The sequence below is a fragment of the Ceratotherium simum genome, chromosome 35 (genome assembly GCF_057802395.1).
Source record: "Ceratotherium simum simum isolate JZ-2026a chromosome 35, ASM5780239v1, whole genome shotgun sequence".
Taxonomy (NCBI): Eukaryota; Metazoa; Chordata; class Mammalia; order Perissodactyla; family Rhinocerotidae; genus Ceratotherium; species Ceratotherium simum.
In genome coordinates this window covers 24,484,904-24,503,032 of record NC_141934.1, presented here as the reverse complement: position 1 = coordinate 24,503,032, position 18,129 = coordinate 24,484,904, and the positions used below count along the sequence as shown (strand labels likewise).

The 18,129-nt window shown below is 46.1% G+C and overlaps 2 protein-coding genes across 3 annotated transcripts; one reads left to right on the top strand and one right to left on the bottom strand.

The window, feature by feature from the left end:
• Positions 1–287: 287 nt before the first annotated feature.
• Positions 288–13,524, top strand: DIABLO (diablo IAP-binding mitochondrial protein). 2 transcript variants are annotated; one of them, XM_087423356.1, is made up of 6 exons: positions 288–382; positions 1,206–1,332; positions 4,805–4,936; positions 5,719–5,829; positions 6,209–6,305; positions 6,696–6,826. In XM_087423356.1, the coding sequence occupies exons 1-6, from the start codon at positions 333–335 to the stop codon at positions 6,791–6,793; spliced, it is 615 nt and encodes a 204-aa protein (XP_087279482.1). In that variant the 5' UTR covers positions 288–332; the 3' UTR covers positions 6,794–6,826. The 2 variants fall into 2 exon arrangements, with proteins under 2 accessions (XP_087279482.1, XP_004430082.1); XM_004430025.3 differs by lacking the exon at positions 6,696–6,826 and adding an exon at positions 12,635–13,524 and having other exon boundaries at positions 289–382.
• A 149-nt stretch (positions 13,525–13,673) lies between these two features.
• Positions 13,674–18,088, bottom strand: B3GNT4 (UDP-GlcNAc:betaGal beta-1,3-N-acetylglucosaminyltransferase 4). Its single transcript, XM_004430024.3, has 2 exons — positions 18,002–18,088; positions 13,674–14,896 (listed from the first exon to the last, which is right to left on the bottom strand). Exon 2 carries the CDS (start codon positions 14,886–14,888, stop codon positions 13,818–13,820), a length of 1,071 nt encoding a protein of 356 aa, XP_004430081.1. The 5' UTR covers positions 14,889–14,896; positions 18,002–18,088; the 3' UTR covers positions 13,674–13,817.
• Between the last annotated feature and the right edge of the window lie 41 nt (positions 18,089–18,129).

Sequence of the window (18,129 nt, the reverse complement as noted above, 5' to 3'; positions counted from 1 at the left end):
TCTCGCCCGGGCCCGGGCTGCCTCTCGAGGCGCGGCCGCGACCCGGACTCCAGTCTAACCACTCCTCACGACGGCCGAATACGCTCCACCGGTTCCGCGCCCTCAGGCCCAGGGCCCGCCCCGCTCCGCGCGGAAGCGCCGGCGGTTGGGCATCGGGACCGGCCGTTACAGCCGTTACCCTAAACCCCGCCCTCTCCCTCCCCGTCTGCCCAATCCTGACTGCTCCCTCGGGCGGGGGCGTGGCCATGGGACCAGGCCCACTCAAGTGGAGGCCGCGCCCCGCGACGTGGCGTCACTTCCGGCGTGTGCGTTTGGCGTCCGCTCGTCGCAGAATGGCTGCCCTGAGGAGTTGGCTGTCGCGGAGCGTAGCCTCTCTCTTTAGGTACCGCTGCGATCGTGCAGGAGGGCGGGACCGGAGGGAGGGAGGCGGCACAGAGTGCGCCGCACCCGGGACTGCAGCGCCAGCCGTGGTGGCGCGCGCTTCCCTCCTCGGCCGAGCGAGCCGCGGCGCCCAGCCCCTCTCAGGTCCGAGGACGTCCCACCTCTGCCCGGCCCGGAAGCCTCCCGCCCCCTAGGCCAAGCTTGGGGCTCCTGTCTCACTGACGGCGTTTCCGTTATTCTCACGGCTGAGAGCGAGTCCCCCAAGCTCGGGCTGCCTTCTTGGGGCGGCTTAGCCGGCCCGCGAGCTCCCATCGAAGTCACTGGGGAGAAGAGGGGAGAGACCCGGGAAGGCGGCGAATCACTAGAGGAAGTTTTCCCCGAGGGCAGAAGGGGCCCCGGGAGCCTGTCGGTCCGCGCGGGCCCTGCTCGCTGCGGCCTCCTGACGCCGGAGCTCTCCTCACAGCGCCTGCTGCTCCAGGGGTGGTCGAGCGGGTCAGAGCTAGAGCCCGCCTGCAGAAGCGTCTATTTGGGCATGAGGTTCTAAAAAAACATTGAGACCGCCTTTTAACTTGCACTCCTGGTACCTGTTAAACTCCGAAACCGCTCGCCCCGCAGGAACTAGGGAGCCGTTGCCCGGCTCAGCGAGTCCAGGGCTTCCCGGTCCACCACGCTACCCGCCGAGCCCTGTCCTCTGGAAGGCCACCCTACATCTTCATTTAGTTTGCTGCGTGGCCCGAGTTTGAGTTTCCAACCCCTGCAAATAAGTTGAAGAGACTTTTACAGATTGGTGGTTGTGCCTTATTAAATTGGACTTCTCTTTCTAGGTACAGACAGTGTGTTCCTGTCGTGACTAACTTTAGGAAGCGCTGTTTCTCGGAATTGATAAGACCATGGCACAAAACCGTGGCAGTGGGATTTGGTGTAACCCTGTGTGCAGTTCCTATTGCACAGGTAAAGTATCGTCGTAGCACTCAGCGTTTCTTGTCTTAGTGTACTGTGTCCTCTTGCGGGCTCAGGTAGGCAGCAACCATCAGAGGAGCTCTCATAGTTTTACCCGTGCTCCCACCCGCCACGTGATGGTATACTTTTCTCCTGAACCAGCATCTTCTTTTCATAACTGAGCAAATATATTAATATCCCCATTTTGATTGTCTCATTTGGTAGGAACAGCATGTCAAGGTGGTCAAATTGTATAAAGAAGAAAGAGAGAAATAAAAGCATATTACAGTCTGTCAACAAAATAGTCTTTCACTGAACAAAAATTGAGCAATTTTTATGTGTCATACTCTGGAAATGTAAGAGCAAAACATCCTGCTCTCATAAAACTTACATTCTGGGGGGGAAAAAGGGAAGAAAATAAACAAATATAAAATGCCAGGGGCCAGCCTGGTGGCATAGAGGTTAAGTTTGCACGTTCTGCTTTGCTGGCCCAGGGTTGGCAGGTTTGGATCCTGGGCACAGACCTATGCACCACTTATCAAGCCATGTTGTGGCAGGTGTCCTGCATATAAAGTAGAGGAAGATGGGCACAGATGTTAGCCCAGGGCCAATCTTCCTCAGCAAAAAGAGGATTGGCAACGGATGTTAGCTCAGGGCTAATCTTCCTGACTTTTGAGGCCGATTTCCTCACTTCCTCCCTTTGAGGCTAATTTCCTCAAAAAAAAAAAAAAAAAAAAAAAGCCAGGTGATGATAAGTGCTATGCAGAAAACAAATAGGGTAAGAAAGTAGGGAGTGGTGGGAGGGAGTTTGGTTTTAGATACTGTGGTCCAGGAGGGCTGTTCTGATAAGGTGTTTAAGTAGAGATCAGAACAATCTAAGGGAGCAAGCCATGGTAATATCTTGGAGAAGAGCTCGCTGGGCAGAAGGGACTGTTAAGTACAAAGGCCTAGAAGCAGGAGTATGCCTGATAATGTTTGACGAACAGGGAGGAGGTTAACGTGGCTGAAGTGGAACAAGGAAGAGAGAGTAATAGATGAGGCCAGAGAGTTAGCTGAGGATCAAATTGTGTGTTGTGTGCTTTGTGGGCCATTGTAAAGCTTTGGATTTTATTCTGAAAAGGAAGCCACAGTGGATTTTAACACAAGATTATTATGATCTGACATGTTTTTAAAGGTTGCTGTGTAGAATGAGGAAGACCAATAGGAGTCCCAGCGTGAGATGATAGTGGGCTTGGACGAGGTGGGCGGCAGTGGAGGTGGGGAGAAGTGGGCTGAATGTCAGCAGGAGTCGCTGATGGATTAGATGTGGAGTGTATAACCTAGATGCCAATGCTTTTAAAAGGCCTGAGCAATTGAAAGAATGGAATTGCCATTTACTGGGATGGAGAGGAGTGGGTTTTGGGAGGAGATCAAGAGCTCAGTTTGGAAATGACAGTCTGAGATGTCTAGTAGGTATGAAAGTGGCGCCTTAAAAGTCACTGGTTATATGCTTTATCAGGAAGAACTAAATAGGAAACCAGCAAATCCCTTTTTCGCAAAGTACTCCAGATACTTATATGTGTTTATCACAAGATTAATTCCAATTATCACCAGTATTTTCAGCATCTTCTGAGGCTTACTCATGAGCCCTCACTTTCTTGTGCCTCACTTCAGCAGTCATCTCTGCATGCTGATGAATCTTTAACCCTAAAACCCTTACTTGAACACCGGGCCATTTTCAGCTACAGTAGGACAGCCTCTTCTTTCTTCCTTCCTCCAAAAGATTTTTTTGGGTTTGTCGTTTCTCAGTTCATATATTCTTCTTCAGCCCAATTACCTCAGTTCTGGGCCACAAGGCAGGAGCCTCTAGTCATTCTGCTGCAGAAAGAGCAATCCCACTTCAGCTCTCTGAAATCTGCAATGGCTTTCCATTGTGTGTTACAGAACCAAAATCCAGCTGACTCTCCCTGCACTCCAGTGCCCTAGCCAGTCTGTTTCATCTCCCTTGTGCCATCTGCTCCAACCAGACTAGATTCCTGAACATCCCCTGCATGCAACATATGTATTCTTTTCCTCATTATTTCTTCTAACCCAGGATGCCTGACTTTCTAATCCTAAATCCTGAAGTTGTCTTTAGGCCCAAATCTCACCTCTCTCTCTTTAAAGCCTTTCCTAGTTCCTGGCCAACAACTATCTCCCTTTCTGATGACTTAGGTTGTATATTTTGATATTTGATGATAATCCATTTGGCACTCTCTGAGTCAGGAGAGTATAATGGAAAGGGTACAGACTTGGGAGTGAGAAGATTTTGTTTGAGGTCTACATGTGTAGCTTTTGGGGAAAGTTATATAACTACTTTGAGCTTCCATTTTCTCTTCTATAATAAAGAAGTGATAATACCTGGACTGTTGTGAGAAAGGAGAGAAATGCCTTGTAAAATGTAGGGCGTTATGAAGACTAAGTTACCAGAATATGTCAAAATTAGCTTCCCATGAGCAGAGAGAATGTCATTGTTTCTAGCTTCTTTTAGTTCAAGGTACATAATGAATACTTGATTGAATGAAATAAATATAAATATAGTAAATAAAGTTCTTGATTTGTTCATGTATCAAAGATATTTCTTGACTGCTGCTTTCAACAGGGGGTGATTCTACGTGTTTATACTCTAAAATAGCAAAAACAAGCCAGATGACAGAGGGATCAGTTTCTTTCTTTGTTAGTTCTGATATAATAAATACTCTGCTGAGGAAGAAAAAGGCCGAGTCAGGGATGACCTGTCATTACAGTTGCCAATGTTTTAGTCAACGTGGCCACATTCCCTTAACTTCTAAGATAGTTATATTGGCTTTTTTTTTTTTTTAACATAATAGCTGAGGTCAGAGTGAAGAGTCCCCCTCACACCTACCAAGACTATAGTGCTCATAATTGCCCTCCCCCATTCCCCCATAACTTAATCCTCATCAACTCTATGAAGCCTTTTCTAAGCCATTCTCACTCAACATAGAAGTGATTGCTCCCTATGTATGCCCCTATTGTAGCCCATACAGACTTACTTATGCCACAGCTCCCATGGTACTTCATGGCATTAATTTTCAAGTTCTCCGTTGGCCCCCGCCCCTTCTCCTCCCCCGTCTGAAATCTTTGAGGGCAGAGAATATATCTTACCTTTATATCCCAAGCATCTAGCACTGTGGTAATGAATGAATCATAACTTCATGAAACTCGTTTGTTATAATTACTAGCCTTTTATTTTATATAAAGAAATACTTTTTGCTTTTTGGAGCAGAGAATCAAGAATAAAAGTAGATAGACAGCATACTCTGGAATTATTTCCATATATTGTCTTCTTAAATAGCCAAAATAAAGCCTAAAAAGAAAAAGTTAACACAAAGAAGCATAGTGCAGTTGCAGCGTGAGTATCCTGTTTTTCACTTGGCTGTCTGTGATGAAGGTCTCAGCTCGAGCTTTAGGTTAGAAGCTGAGTGAAGATGTTTATGTTTTTCAGAAATCGGAGCCTCATTCTCTTAGTAACGATGCATTAATGAGGAGGGCTGTGTCTTTGGTAACAGATAGCACCTCTACCTTTCTCTCTCAGACCACATATGCATTGATTGAAGCAATCACTGAATATACTAAGGTAAGTATCCTCTTAAATCTTGATCATCTAAGCCAGAGGTTAGCAAACTATGGCTCACAGACCAAATCCAGTCTGATGCCTGTTTTTTGTAGTTTTACTGGAACATAGCCAGACTCATGTATGTATTGTCTGTGACTGCTTTTGCTGTTGTGAGTTGAATAGTTGTGGCAGAAACTGTAGGGGCACAAAGCTTAAAATATTTACTCTGGCCATTTACAAAAAAAGTTGGCTGAGCTCTGATCTAAATCACTGGGTTTTAGACTTTTTCTAGGAAATTTTTTCAAAGGAAGAATCTTAAATATAGCAGCCCAGTATATAAGACAGGAGAACCAAGCTGATCTGGTTCATTTAGGGCTGAAGGAGTCCAAAGTCTACCACCAGCAGCATCAGGGGCTTCTCTGTGAGGATAGTCTGAAAACCACTGATCTGAGCTAATAGGAAGAGTGAGTGTATGGATAATCAAAATTATTTATATGTTTATGTTACCTTTATTATTTTACCTTTACCAGCAGCTTTTTTCTTAGTCTTCTGAGTTTTTCCTCTGCATTGTGTTCTCTATTTCTAAATTGCTAATAAGCTTTTAAAAACATAAAAGTTAACAAGGGAAGATCTTGATGTCCTGGAATAATGCCTCTACTTCAAACAATAGTGCAGTTTCAGTGAGGCAGAAGAACTGAAGAGCCAGTTTGCTGTATGAGACTTCATCTCCTTGAGGTGTAAGTCTCACTAATCCTAACATGCCTCACTTATTTTACTCAGACTTATTTTTTCTATATTTGTAGGCTGTTTATACCTTAGTTTCTCTGTACCGACAATATACAAGTTTACTTGGGAAAATGAATTCACAGGAGGAAGATGAAGTATGGCAGGTGATCATAGGAGCTAGAGTTGAGGTAAGCAAAAAGTTATTAGGCATTTCTGTATTAGTGCTCCTAGCTCATTTTGGCATTTAAATTATTGAATTAAGGTGTCTAACCAGTAACTGTTGCCTAAATCTATTTTTTTTTGTGTGTGAGGAAGATTGGCCCTGAGCTAACATCTGTGCTGGTCTTCCTCTATTTTGTATGTGGGATGCTGCCACAGCATGGCTTGATGAGCAGTGTGCAGGTCTGTGCCTGGGATTCAAACCTGTGAACCCTGGGCCACCGAAGCAGAGCACGCAAACTTAACCACTACGCCACCAGGCTGGCCTCCCTAAATCTATTTTGAATAAGTCCATTTAAATGTGTTTACCCTCTTCATGTTGTCTGAAGTGCTTTGTTTAATTTACAGATGACTTCTAAACAACAAGAATACTTGAAGTTGGAAACCACATGGATGACTGCAGTTAGTCTCTCAGAGATGGCAGCAGAAGCTGCATACCAAACTGGTAGGTTACAGTTTTTACTATGGAGGCACCATTTGAGTTTTCATCTAGCTGTAAAATGAGGGCTTTAGATTAGATGGTCCAAGGCCCATTGTGGCTCTAACTTTGTGAGAAAATGTCCCCATTTCCAATATGTTAACCAACTTTTCCTATTTGCACAATAGGAAAAATTAGCGCCCCTGTAGACCAGACGGGTAGAAGCTAGGTTGTCAATATCCAGAAAATGAAAAGTAATAAAATGATAAAACTACTGCCAATTGGAAAATTTGATTGCTTCCAAATAGTTTTTAAGCATTTTTTTTATAACCCAGCTAATTTATGAATAAATGGTCATAGAATGACACAGTGGGGTGAGACTTGAGATCATCAATCTATGTGAACCTTTTTGTACAGATGGAGGAAGTGAGACCTGGAATCATAGTGGCAAAACCAGGACAAATAATAGCTACCATTTATTGTCTATTTCAGGCTTTGTGGTAAGCATTTTATAGGCACTTTTAATTTAATCCCCACAATTCTTTTAAAGTAGGAGTTATTATTATCATTCCCATTTTATAGATGAAGAAACTGAGGGACAGAGGGATTAAGTAATTCACCCAAGATGCTGTGGTATGGTAAGTAAGCAGCCAAACCTGGGATTCAGCCAGGTAGATGAAATTCTAAAGCCTTTGCTCCTGGTAGCCAGGGCTTCATCCTCTGCACCTTGGCGCCCCATTATGGGAAATGCAGTTATTCATTCACTCTGCTGTTTTTTTGGACATCACTATCCATCCAGTGGACTAAAGCTGAATGGCTTTTAATAAAATATACTTTGAGGAAAACCCTAGTTTGATGTCTTACCTGGATTGGTCCCAAACCAGGTAGCTCACAGAAATTATAGTCCAGGATCAGCTCTTATTAAGAAAGTGGTATGTTGGGGCCAGCCTGGTGGCATAGTGGTTGGGTTCAAATGCTCCGCTTCAGTGACCCAGGGTTCACAGGTTTGAATCCCAAGCATGGAGATACACACTACTCATCAAGCTACATGTGGCAGCATCCCACACGTAAAAAAACAATGGAGGAAGATGGGCACAGATGTTGGCTCAGAGCCAATCTTCCTCACCAAAAAAATAAATAAGAAAGAAAGAAAGTGGTATGTTAAGATACTTTTGTTTTCTGATTTCAGGATATCAGACTAGGGACTCTAGCACTAGAGACTCTTAAAGAGGATACAAAAGATTTTTTTAAAGTAAAAACAAAAAAGAATTCTTAGGTAACTAAAACCTGAGGAATCAGGGATTTTGAAAATGGAATTGGAATGAACAGTGAAACAGCAGAAATGTGTGCCACACCAGAGGTGGGAGCAAGGTATGCAGCAGGAACATCACCAGGCAACTTTCACCACTCACCTAGGCAGGCTTAGATCTAGCAGAAGAAAAGAGGGAGAGTACAGTGTAAGCATTAGCCAAAAAAATAGACATTTTCCAGAACTGATTGAAAGGGCTCACAAATGTTCTAAACAGAATTAAAAAAGAAAAAATTATGGCAAAATATTCAGAATGTAAAATATACAAAGAAAAATCCTAAAAACTGTAAGAAAAAAATAGATGTACTTACAAAGGAAGTATAATCAGACATTGACCTTCTTTATCAGCAACCCTAGGCAAGGTGACAAATCAGTAACCTAGAATTTTATACCCAGCCAAATATCATTAAAATGTGAGAATGAAAGATATTTTCAGACATATGAAGACTCACAGTTTACCAACTGCATATGCTTTCTGGAAAAACTACTCTGCAAAGAAAGAAAAATACAAGAATAATGAACAAAACTTAGTAAAACTTATCAAAAGTTTTGAGTGTTAAACAGATTTTTAAATAATCAAATCAGTCTGGGGAAGAAGTGAAAGCATGCTAAGCTTATCTTGTTTGGGAAGAAAAGAGACACTGGCTTAACCATTAGACATTGTTACTACAAAAAGAATGGCAGGGGAATAAAGAAAATTTGATAAATTCAATTAAGGCAGGAAAGGTTTAAAAGAAAGCTGTTAATTAGAAAATGCAAAGTAAAATAGAGGAACAAATTCAAACATCAGTAATCACAATAACTAAGAATACATTAAACTTACTTATTAAATGATCCTTTTAGATTGTGTTCAAAAAAATAATTCTAGCTAAAACTGTTTACAGAGGCACACCTAACACAAAATGGCATAGGAAGGTTGCACGTTATAAAAAGACAAAGCAAACCATTACTAACAAAAGGAAAGCTACCAGAAAAGCTGGTGGCAGAGCAATGTCAGAATCAGAAAAAGGATTCAAGACAAAAAGCATTAAAAGAGACAGAACAATTCATCAAGATATCAGTCATGAAATATGTACTTAATAAGGCAAAAACTGTTAGATTTATAAGGAGAAACTGAGTTTCATACACATCTCAGAGACTCACATGTCAAGACCAAAAAAATTAAAGCTATTAAGGGTTGATATAGAATGATTTTTAAAAGCCTAAACAAATATATATACTGAATATAAAATTTTGCCCATCCTCCCAAAAATAAATATATATTATTTTCAAACACAAATAGAATATGTACAAAAATTGATTTTGTTCCAGGTGGCAAAGACCTAGCAAATTCCTTCATACCCACTTCCCCCACCAAAAATCAAATGGAAATTTAAAAATATTTAGAATTGTGATGACAGTACAGTATATAGCAGACCCAAGGAGTTGTAGACAAAGTAGCTCTTAAAGAGAAATTGACACCTTTAAAGACATATGTCATAAATACAAAGAACAGCAGCCATGAATGATAGGTAATGGTCACTGTACCAGGAAGTATGGAAAATAAACAAATTAAACTTTTAACCCAGTAAGTTAGAGCAAAATAAATCTGGACAACGTAGAATAAAAGATATATGAATAAAAAAATAGGATTTGGCAAGTATGACTTCTTAGCAAAAGTAACATCAGAAAGGGCTATTATAGATATGGAGATTTCTTTTTTTTAACTATATGAGAATATTACCTTTATGTAAATCCCAAATTGGCCCAAGAAGTAAAGAATCCAAATAAGACCAATAATCATAACAGTTGAAATAGTATTCAAAGATTCTGTGCCCCAAAAGTGGACACTAAGCCCAGTTTGTTTTGTGGAAGAGTTTTATCAGATCTTCAAGAAATGTAATTCCTGCAGTACAGAAAGTGAACTAGTACATAGAAAATGATGATGGGGCCAGCCCTGTGGCATAGTGGTTTAAGTTCGAGCGCTCCGCTTCGGTGGCCCAGGGTTTGCAGGTTTGGGATCCTGGGCATGGACTACACACTGCTCATCAAGCCGTGCTGTGGCAGTATCCCATATAAAGTAGAGGAAGATGGGCACAGATGTTAGCCCAGGGTCAATCTTCCTCAGCAAAAAAGTGGGGGATTGGCAGTGGATGTTAGCTCAGGCCCAGTCTTCTGCACAAAAAAAAAAGACAATGATGACAAGCCTCCTGACTATTGTAATTGTATAAAGCCAGCATAAGCCTGATCCCCAACTGGACTAGGCTAGCAACGAAACCAAAAAACTGTGGTTCAGTATCACTTATAATTATAGATGTAAATCAGCCAAAGGAATCCTGAGAAGAACAAAGCTGGAGGTATCACACTCCCTGACTTCAAAATATACTACAAAGCTATAGTAATCAAAACAGCATGGTACTGGCACAAAAACAGACACACAGATCAATGGAACAGAATCAAGAGCCCAGAAATAAACCCACACATCTATGGACAGCTAATTTTCGACAAGGGAGCCATATGATGGAGAAAGGAAAGTCTCTTCAATAAATGGTGTTGGGAAACTGGACAGCCACATGCAAACAAATGAAAGTAGACCATTATCTTACACCATACACAAAAATTAACTCAAAATGGATTAAAGACTTGAACGTAAGACCTGAAATCATGAAACTTTAAGAAGAAAACATAGGGGGCTGGCCCCATGGCTTAGCGGTTAAGTGTGCGCACTCCGCTGCTGGCAGCCCAGGTTCAGATCCTGGGCACACACTGACGCACCGCTTGCCCAGCCATGCTGAGGCAGCGGCCCACATACAGCAACTAGGATGTGCAACTATGACATACAGCTATCTACTGGGGCTTTGGGGAGAAAAAGGGGAAAAAAAAAAAAAAGAAGAAAACATAGGCAGTACACTCTTAAACATCAGTTGTAGCAGCATATTACCAAGTACCATATCTGACCAGGCAAGGGAAACAATAGAAAAAATAAACAAATGGGACTACATCAAACTGAAAAGCTTCTGCACAGCAAAGGAAACCATCAACAAAACAAAAAGCCAGCCTAACAATTGGGAGAAGATATTTGCAAACCATATATCAGATAAGGGGTTAATATCCAAAATATATAAAGAACTCATACATCTCAACAAAAAAAAACCTAACAACCCAATTAAAAAATGGGCAAAAGATCTGAACAGACATTTTTCCAAAGAAGATATACAGATGGCCAACAGGCGCATGAAAAGATGTTCAACATCACTATCAGGCAAGTGCAACTCAAAACTACAATGAGATATCACCTCACTCCCGTCAGAATGGCTATAATTAACAAGACAGGAAATAAGTGTTGGAGAGGATGTGGAGAAAAGGGAATTCCCATACACTGCTGGTTGGTAGTGCAAACTGGTGCAGCCACTATGGAAAACAGTATGGAGATTCCTCGAAAAATTAAGAATAGAACTACCGTATGATCCAGCTATCCCACTGCTTGGTATTTATCCAAAGAACGTGAAAACACGAATGCATGAAGATATATGCACCCCTATGTTCACTGCAGCATTATTCACAATAGCCAAGACTTGGAAGCAACCTAGGTGCCCATCAAGGGACAGATGGATAAAGATATAGTATATATAAACAATGGAATACTAGTCAGCCATAAAAAAGGATGAAATCTGGCCATTTGTGACAACATAGATGAAACTTGAGGGGATTATGCTAAGCGAAATAAGTAAGAGGGAGAAAGTCAAATACCATATGATCTCCCTTATAAATAGAAGATAAAAACAATAACAAACACTTAGACACAGAGATTGGATTGGCGGTTACCAGAGGGGAAGGGGGGAGGAAGGAGGGTGAAAGGAGTGATTAGGCACATGTGTATGGTGATGGACTGTAATTAGTTTTTGGGTAGTGAACATGATGTAGTCTACACAGAAATCAAAATATGATGTACACCCAAAATTTATATCATGTTATAAACCAATGTTACCACAATAAAATTTAAAAAATAACAATAAAAGTAAAAATATATATATAGATGTAAATCGAATATAGCCATTTACCCTCAAAATACAATGATAATTCAACACTGAAAGGAAGCTATCAACATAATTCACTACTTGAGATTATCCATCTATTATGTATTAAAGGAGAAAAGCTACCCATGTAATCATCAATATATGCCCAAAAGCCTTCAGTAAAATGTAGTACCCATTTATGATTTAAATCTGAGAACAGTCACGAAGAGAGAATTTTCTTAATGTGATAAAGGTTAATTCTCCTTAATAATGAAATGTGAGAAGCATTTCCATCAAGGTCAAAAATAAGAGAAGGATGCCTTCTATTCTCCACTACCTTTCAATGTTGTACCGAAGGTTCTCATTAATGCAGTAAGATAGAAAAGAACCACCCGAATGTTCTATTGATGAATTGATAAATATGTTTATCTATATGATGAAATACACTAGCAGCAGGTAAAAGGAATGATAGAGCTCAAAAACAAATTTTTAAACAAAATTGCAAAATACGTTCAATAAATACCTTTTGTGCCATTATATAAACGTATAGTAACAAAATATTTTTCTGTGCATCCCGTATGTATATAGTCAAATTTTATAAAATGAAAAAGATGCCCTTTAAACTCCCAACAAAGGTTATCTCTGATGATTGGGTAGGGTGAGGAAAGAGATCTTTGACAATTTTATTAGTGATCTCTTAATTTGTCAAAAAGAAATGTATATGTATTACTCATGTAGTTAAAAAGTTAAATTTATAAAATGTCTATTCAAAGAGCTGTGTAGCTATAAAGATAAGTGTGGGAATTGCATTTAATAATTATAATGATAGCTGCCGATAGCTGGAGAAAAATGCTGGGGTTTTGACAGTAAAGGGTAAAATGCAGACCTGAATGTGGAGGTAAAGAGTTCTCTGCAGAGAGAGGGATGGCAGTGCAGGCAAAGTGGCTCCAAGAGGGGCTCAGATGACAACCACGGAGCCCCCAGGCCTTTCCTTGTGTCTACTTGCACCTTCTACCCTGTTCGCTCAGCCTAATTCTCCCATGTTTTGGCAGGAGCAGATCAGGCCTCTATAACTGCCAGGAATCATATTCAGCTGGTGAAATCGCAGGTGCAGGAGGTGCGCCAGCTCTCCCAGAAAGCAGAAACCAAGTTGGCAGAAGCACAGACAGAAGAACTTCGTCAGAAAACACAGGAGGAAAGGGACGAGAGGGCTGAGCAGGAGCAGGAGGCCTACCTGCGTGAGGATTGAGGGCCTGAGCTGCTGCCCACTTCTGCCCACTCAGCCTGGGGAAAGCAAGGGCGGATGCCATCTGGCCCAGGGTCAGCACAGCTTTCTCTGCCTGGAGAGGAGGTGGCAGATCCTGCCCTGGCCCCACAGGCCAGAGGCCTTTGTGAGTTGTGAGTGCCTGACCCCTTCCCCCATGGTCTCAGGTTTGTACTAGACCTGGTTCTTAGCCCGTGGGCACTGTGCCCTGTTTAACATTTCACCCCACTCAAAACACAGCTGCCCTCTCACCCACCGATCTTTTTATCTCCCACCAGAGCATCTCAGCAACCTGGCCAGAGAGGGGATCCCTTTTTTGTCATGCCCACAAGTTCAGTAGCTGTTTAACCTGTTTCCGATCTTATTCACATTATCAAATATATTTAGTATTTGTTCTCTCCATGGGGATGTGAGTTTGGGGGGAAATGGAGCCTGTCCTGTTTGTAGGAGTTCTTTTTAAGTGTTTCTAATGCCTTCTCTGACCTGGCCCCACTGCCCTGTAAGGACAGCTCAGGCCAAGGAGCCAAAAGTCCATTATCCTTCAGAGTGTTTACCTGGTGCTCTCAGCAGGACTTAGTCCAACACACGCTTCTCGTTTCCTTCGAGGTTCTCTATTGTATCTGAAGAATAATTTTTTTTTGCATTGAAAAAAAGAAAATGTGTGTCTAAAAAAGAAAATGTGTGTATGTCTTCTGAGGCCCTATACAACCTCCCTCCTTCACCCCCAGACTGGCAGAGCCCCAAGGGGCTCCAGGAATCCCCCCATGGAGTTCTGGCAGCATTTGCTATACTTGGGCTCCCATTCAACACATGCTGGTACAAGTTAGCCAGGTTTCAGTGTTTTTAATCCAAGTCAGCAAGGTTTGGGAGGGGTTTACAAAAATCAAGTCAGCATTTCCTCTAGACCATCAAGGATCAAGCTTTAAGGTTCTGAGTTTCTCATCATGATAGGAAAATCAACACTGAGTCACTCAGCCCACCCCTCGGAGCTGGGACAAGGGGGCAGCTGCGCACTTGAGCTCCTCGTCTGTCACCAGTGCCCACATGGTCCACATCTCCAGGGGGCTGAGGCGGTGCACCAGGAGGAGCCCTTTGTACAGGCAGGGGTCCAGGGGGTCCAGGGGCCGTCGTATTCCAAATGTTTTGAAGCCAGCATGGTGCATGGGGCTCACTCCCAGCTTCCGCAGGCACATACCCACAAAGACGTCATCTATAGGGAAGAGTTCAGCCTGTTCCACAGCTGCATGGAGGCGCTGCACGGTGGCTCTGGACATGACATACCCCCCACCCCCGGCATAGGGCGGGTAGTGGCGGGCCCTGTACATGGAGGGTGGGATGAAGTATTTGACCTTGGTGTTCCTGTTGGGCAGGGCCTGGCGGATGACATCTCCTACCAGGAGGTCCTGGGCTGGGTCCCAGCCATCCAAGAACTCTAGCACATTGGGGACATGGACAAAGACATCGTCATCTCCCTTGAGCATGAAGTGGGCCTGGGGACAAGCAGCCGCCACCCAGCGCTGCAGGTGCAGCTCCTTGAGCGTCAGGTTGAAGAAGTCCTCAGCAAAGTCCCACTGTAGGATATCATCAAACTCCCGACTCTCATAGGCCAGCAGCTGGGCTGGGGGCACAGGGCCTGCCACCCCTAGGAGGAACACCAGCTTCAGCTGCCGGCCCCTAGCCCATTCCCCCGCCCGGCCCCATGTGCTGCGGATGGCCGCACGCCGTTCCACGTGGCCAGGCTGCGACTTGATGGCCAGGAGCAGAAAGGTGTCCTTGGCACAGCCCGAAGGCTCCAGCAAGACAGAGAAGTTGCGGCAGTGGCGATAGGTCAAGAAGAGGCGGTGACGGCCAGGCAGGGACAGGGAGGCATTAGCCACTGTGTGGTTGGGTGGACAGTGGCTGCGGCGGGGCCCTGGGGGAGCCCAGTAGGGCTGGCGGGCTGTGGGACCCCCTGCCGGCTTGGCCTCCTTCAGGAAGAGCAGGCAGCTCAGCAGAAGCACAGCCAGGCTGTACAGGACCAGCCAGCCCAGCCTGCGGAACATGGCGGTTCCTGCAAGGAGAGAGCTGTGTGAGCAGGTCCAGCCCGTCCCCTGCCAGCCGCCGCCTCCCTCGTCCCAAGAGCCACAGTTGCCCAAAACCCAGCTGCTAAGTCCCTGCTGGCCTTTGGGACTTCCTTTTATTCTTTCCGTGTGTCCTCCGGCTCTTTCCAGAGTCCCTCTCTCAGAGGACAGACTAGCACACCTGCTCCGCCAGCCCTCACCTGTGTTCTGCTGTCATCAGAGGGCTCTTGGGTCTACTTTTCTCCATCTTGCAGCCACTTTAAAACTGAGGCGCCACAAGTCTTTTCAGCATTTCCCAGGAAACTCAAGTACCTTAGGAGCATCAGTGAAATGGTGCAAAGCTAGCTTAGCTTCGGGTTCAATTCATTCTAAGCACGACATTCAGGGCTCTCGAGTCTAATGTCAAACCATTTCCAAAAAAATGTCTGGAGTCTGGTCTGTTGGTGACGCCCTGTGCTGGGTGTCTCAGAGATGACAGCCCCAGGCACTGCCCTTAGGGAGTTTGCTCCTCCAGGGAGAGGAAAGTGCAGGGCAGCAGGTGGCGGCGGCCACCACAGAACACACCCTTCACATCTGCCTGAAGTGGCCTGGGTTTCCTGGAGAGCCACTTAAACAGGCTTTAGGAAAAAACCACACACAATAAGAGCAGGAAAGCTGGAGACTTGTACCAGGGACCGCTACCCTGCGGCCACCCCTCACTCGAGCCTCCCACTCATGAGTTCTGGTGTCCCTCAGTAAGTCTCCCAGCAATCCAGAGAGAAGGCTGGGAAACAGTAACTAGCAGAGTAACCTGCCCAAGGTCCAGAGTAGCCAAGCCAGGCCTCAGGCCCGTCCTCTTCGCCTCCCCTGCCATGTCGTCCTGGTCCAACAGGCCTTTACTTCTAACCAGTCCACCCTCGTTCCTGTGGTCCCTGACACCACCGCTGCAAAAGCATCTCTTCTAGCTGCTAGGGATGTGGTGGCAGGCAAGAGAGGCAGGGCCACTGCTCTCACAGAGAAGAGACAGGCCAAAAAAAAACTAGGACAAACTCCAGATAGGGCTGAGGAGAAATTAAAGCAGTGTAATGGAATAATACAAGGACAGGGAAGGTTATTTTAGCCTATGGTAGTTTAGAAAGCCCCCCTTGACATAGGACATTTAAGCAAGAACTGAATGAAGTAAGGGACCGAACCACATCAAGATCTGGGGAGAGGGGCCGGCCCCGTGGCTTAGCTGTTGAGTGTGCACACTCCACTACTGGCGGCACGGGTTCGGATCCCAGGCGTGCACCGATGCACCGCTTCTCCGGTCATGCTGAGGCGGCGTCCCCCATGCAGCAATTAGAAGGATGTGCAGCTATGACATACAACTATCTACTGGGGCTTTGGGAAAAAAAAGAGGAGGATTGGCAATAGATGTTAGCTCAGGGCTGATCTTCCTCAAAAAAAAAAAAAGATCTAGGGAGAGTGTGCCAGCAGGGGCGAGAGTTAAGTGCAGAGCTCCTGAAGCAGGAGTAGGAGTGACGTCTATGAGGACAGCAGGAGTGTAGCGTGGCTGGAGCATAGAGGGCAGGGAGCAAAGTGGCAGAGGGTGAAGCAGTAGCATGAGGAGACACACACGTCAGGGCCACGGTGAGGGCTTGGGGAAAGCCTGCATTTCATGGTAAATGCCACGGAGATCCACTGGAGGATTTAGAAGAGGCAGTAAAAGAATTCACGTTGTTTGAAAAGTCACTACTGGGCCGGCCCCATGGCTTAGTGGTTAAGTGCGTGCGCTTCGCTGCTGGCGGCCCGGGGTTTGGATCCCGGGCGCACACCAACGCACGGCTTCTCCAGCCATGCTGAGGCCGCGTCCCACATACAGCAACTAGAAGGATGTGCAGCTATGACCTACAACTATCTACTGGGGCTTTGGGGGAAAAAATAAAATTTGAAAAGTCACTACTGCCGCTGCAGTAATGGAGTGTGATAATGGGTTAGGGAAGGGCAAGAATGGAAAGAGGAGATAAGCTAGAAAACTGCTGCATTAGTCAGGACCCAAGACGCAGCTGGGTCTAGGGTGGTGGCTGTAGAGCAGGTAAGAGCTAGATGGATTTCAGGTGTGGAAAATGGATTTCAGGTGTGGGAGATATGCCAGCTGTGGGTGAGGGAGCCCCGGGGGGAATGGTGGTGCCATGTACTGAGAAAGGCACAAAGCAGGCAGTCTGGTCTTGTCTGCTGCGTTTCAGAGGCCCAGGCTGGGGTGCGCTGCAGACCCAATTACCCCTTTGCCCACAGGCTCCTGCTGCAGGCACAGAAACCCCGCGGCCCTCCACTGCCAAACTAACAGCAGTTCCCCACGCAGTGACTGGGATCCAGCCCGCCCCCAAGCCTGGACCACGGTGCCCCTCTCAGGCCTCTCCTCCTCTCCCCACCCCACACACCTATTGTGAATCCTAATTCAGTACCTGCTAAGCCTATGTCTCCCACCATACTGTGAGCCCCCAAAGCCTGGTTCTTAACCCGGCCTGGACCTCGGCGAGTGCACGACACTCTCTAAGTGGGTGCTGAGTCCTAAGGGTCTGCAATTGTCTCTGGGGTGACAGCTGCCTCGGGTCCCAACATACTACGACGAGGGAAAGCCCCAGATGCTGGTACATTTTTTCCACGCGACAGTCTCTAAAGGGCTGTTGTAGAGACCCAAAGAGCCGCGAGGTGGCCAGAGCCAAGACCAGGAGCCCCGCGGTGGACACTCCTCTCGGGCCTGAGCACAGCGAGCAGCACTGCTCATCGAGGCGTCCGGGGCAGGTGGCCCAGGCTGGCCCCTTCCACAACTCCCGGCTCCAGGCATTCTGACCCCAGCGGGGCGAAGAGAAGCTGGGCGGGAGCAGGTGACCGCCTGGCCCCGACGCTCCAGTGGGGGCGGGAGGCTGCCCAGCCGCTGGGCAGGGCGGGGACCATCCCGCCGCGGCCAGACTCAGAGTCTGCCGGGCGGGGGCCGGGCGTCCTCGTGGCTGCACCGTGGTGGCCACGGCCGCGCGCGGAGCGGGAGCCCGAGGGGTGCAAAGGCGGCCCCCTCCCAGCAGCGGGGCTCCACGCGCCCCAGGCCCGGCACGACCCGCCCCACGCGGACCTACCTGAGGCGCGACGCGGGTCCGGCACAAGCGCAAGGCACAGGCGAGGAGCTCGCGCAGCGGAGCAGGGCCCCCGAGCGCCAGCTGCGAGCACCTCGCTCGGCTCCGGCAGTGGGCGGGGCCCGGCCGCG

Excerpts from the sequence above, each read along its gene's own strand:
- DIABLO (XM_004430025.3), top strand. The coding sequence starts at position 333 with ATGGCTGCCCTGAGGAGTTGGCTGTCGCGGAGCGTAGCCTCTCTCTTT. Across the intron at positions 383-1,205 it reads AGCGTAGCCTCTCTCTTTAG|GTACAGACAGTGTGTTCCTG; the intron begins GTACCGCTGCGA and ends TTCTCTTTCTAG. Across the intron at positions 1,333-4,804 it reads GTGCAGTTCCTATTGCACAG|AAATCGGAGCCTCATTCTCT; the intron begins GTAAAGTATCGT and ends TATGTTTTTCAG.
- B3GNT4 (XM_004430024.3), bottom strand. The coding sequence starts at position 14,888 with ATGTTCCGCAGGCTGGGCTGGCTGGTCCTGTACAGCCTGGCTGTGCTT.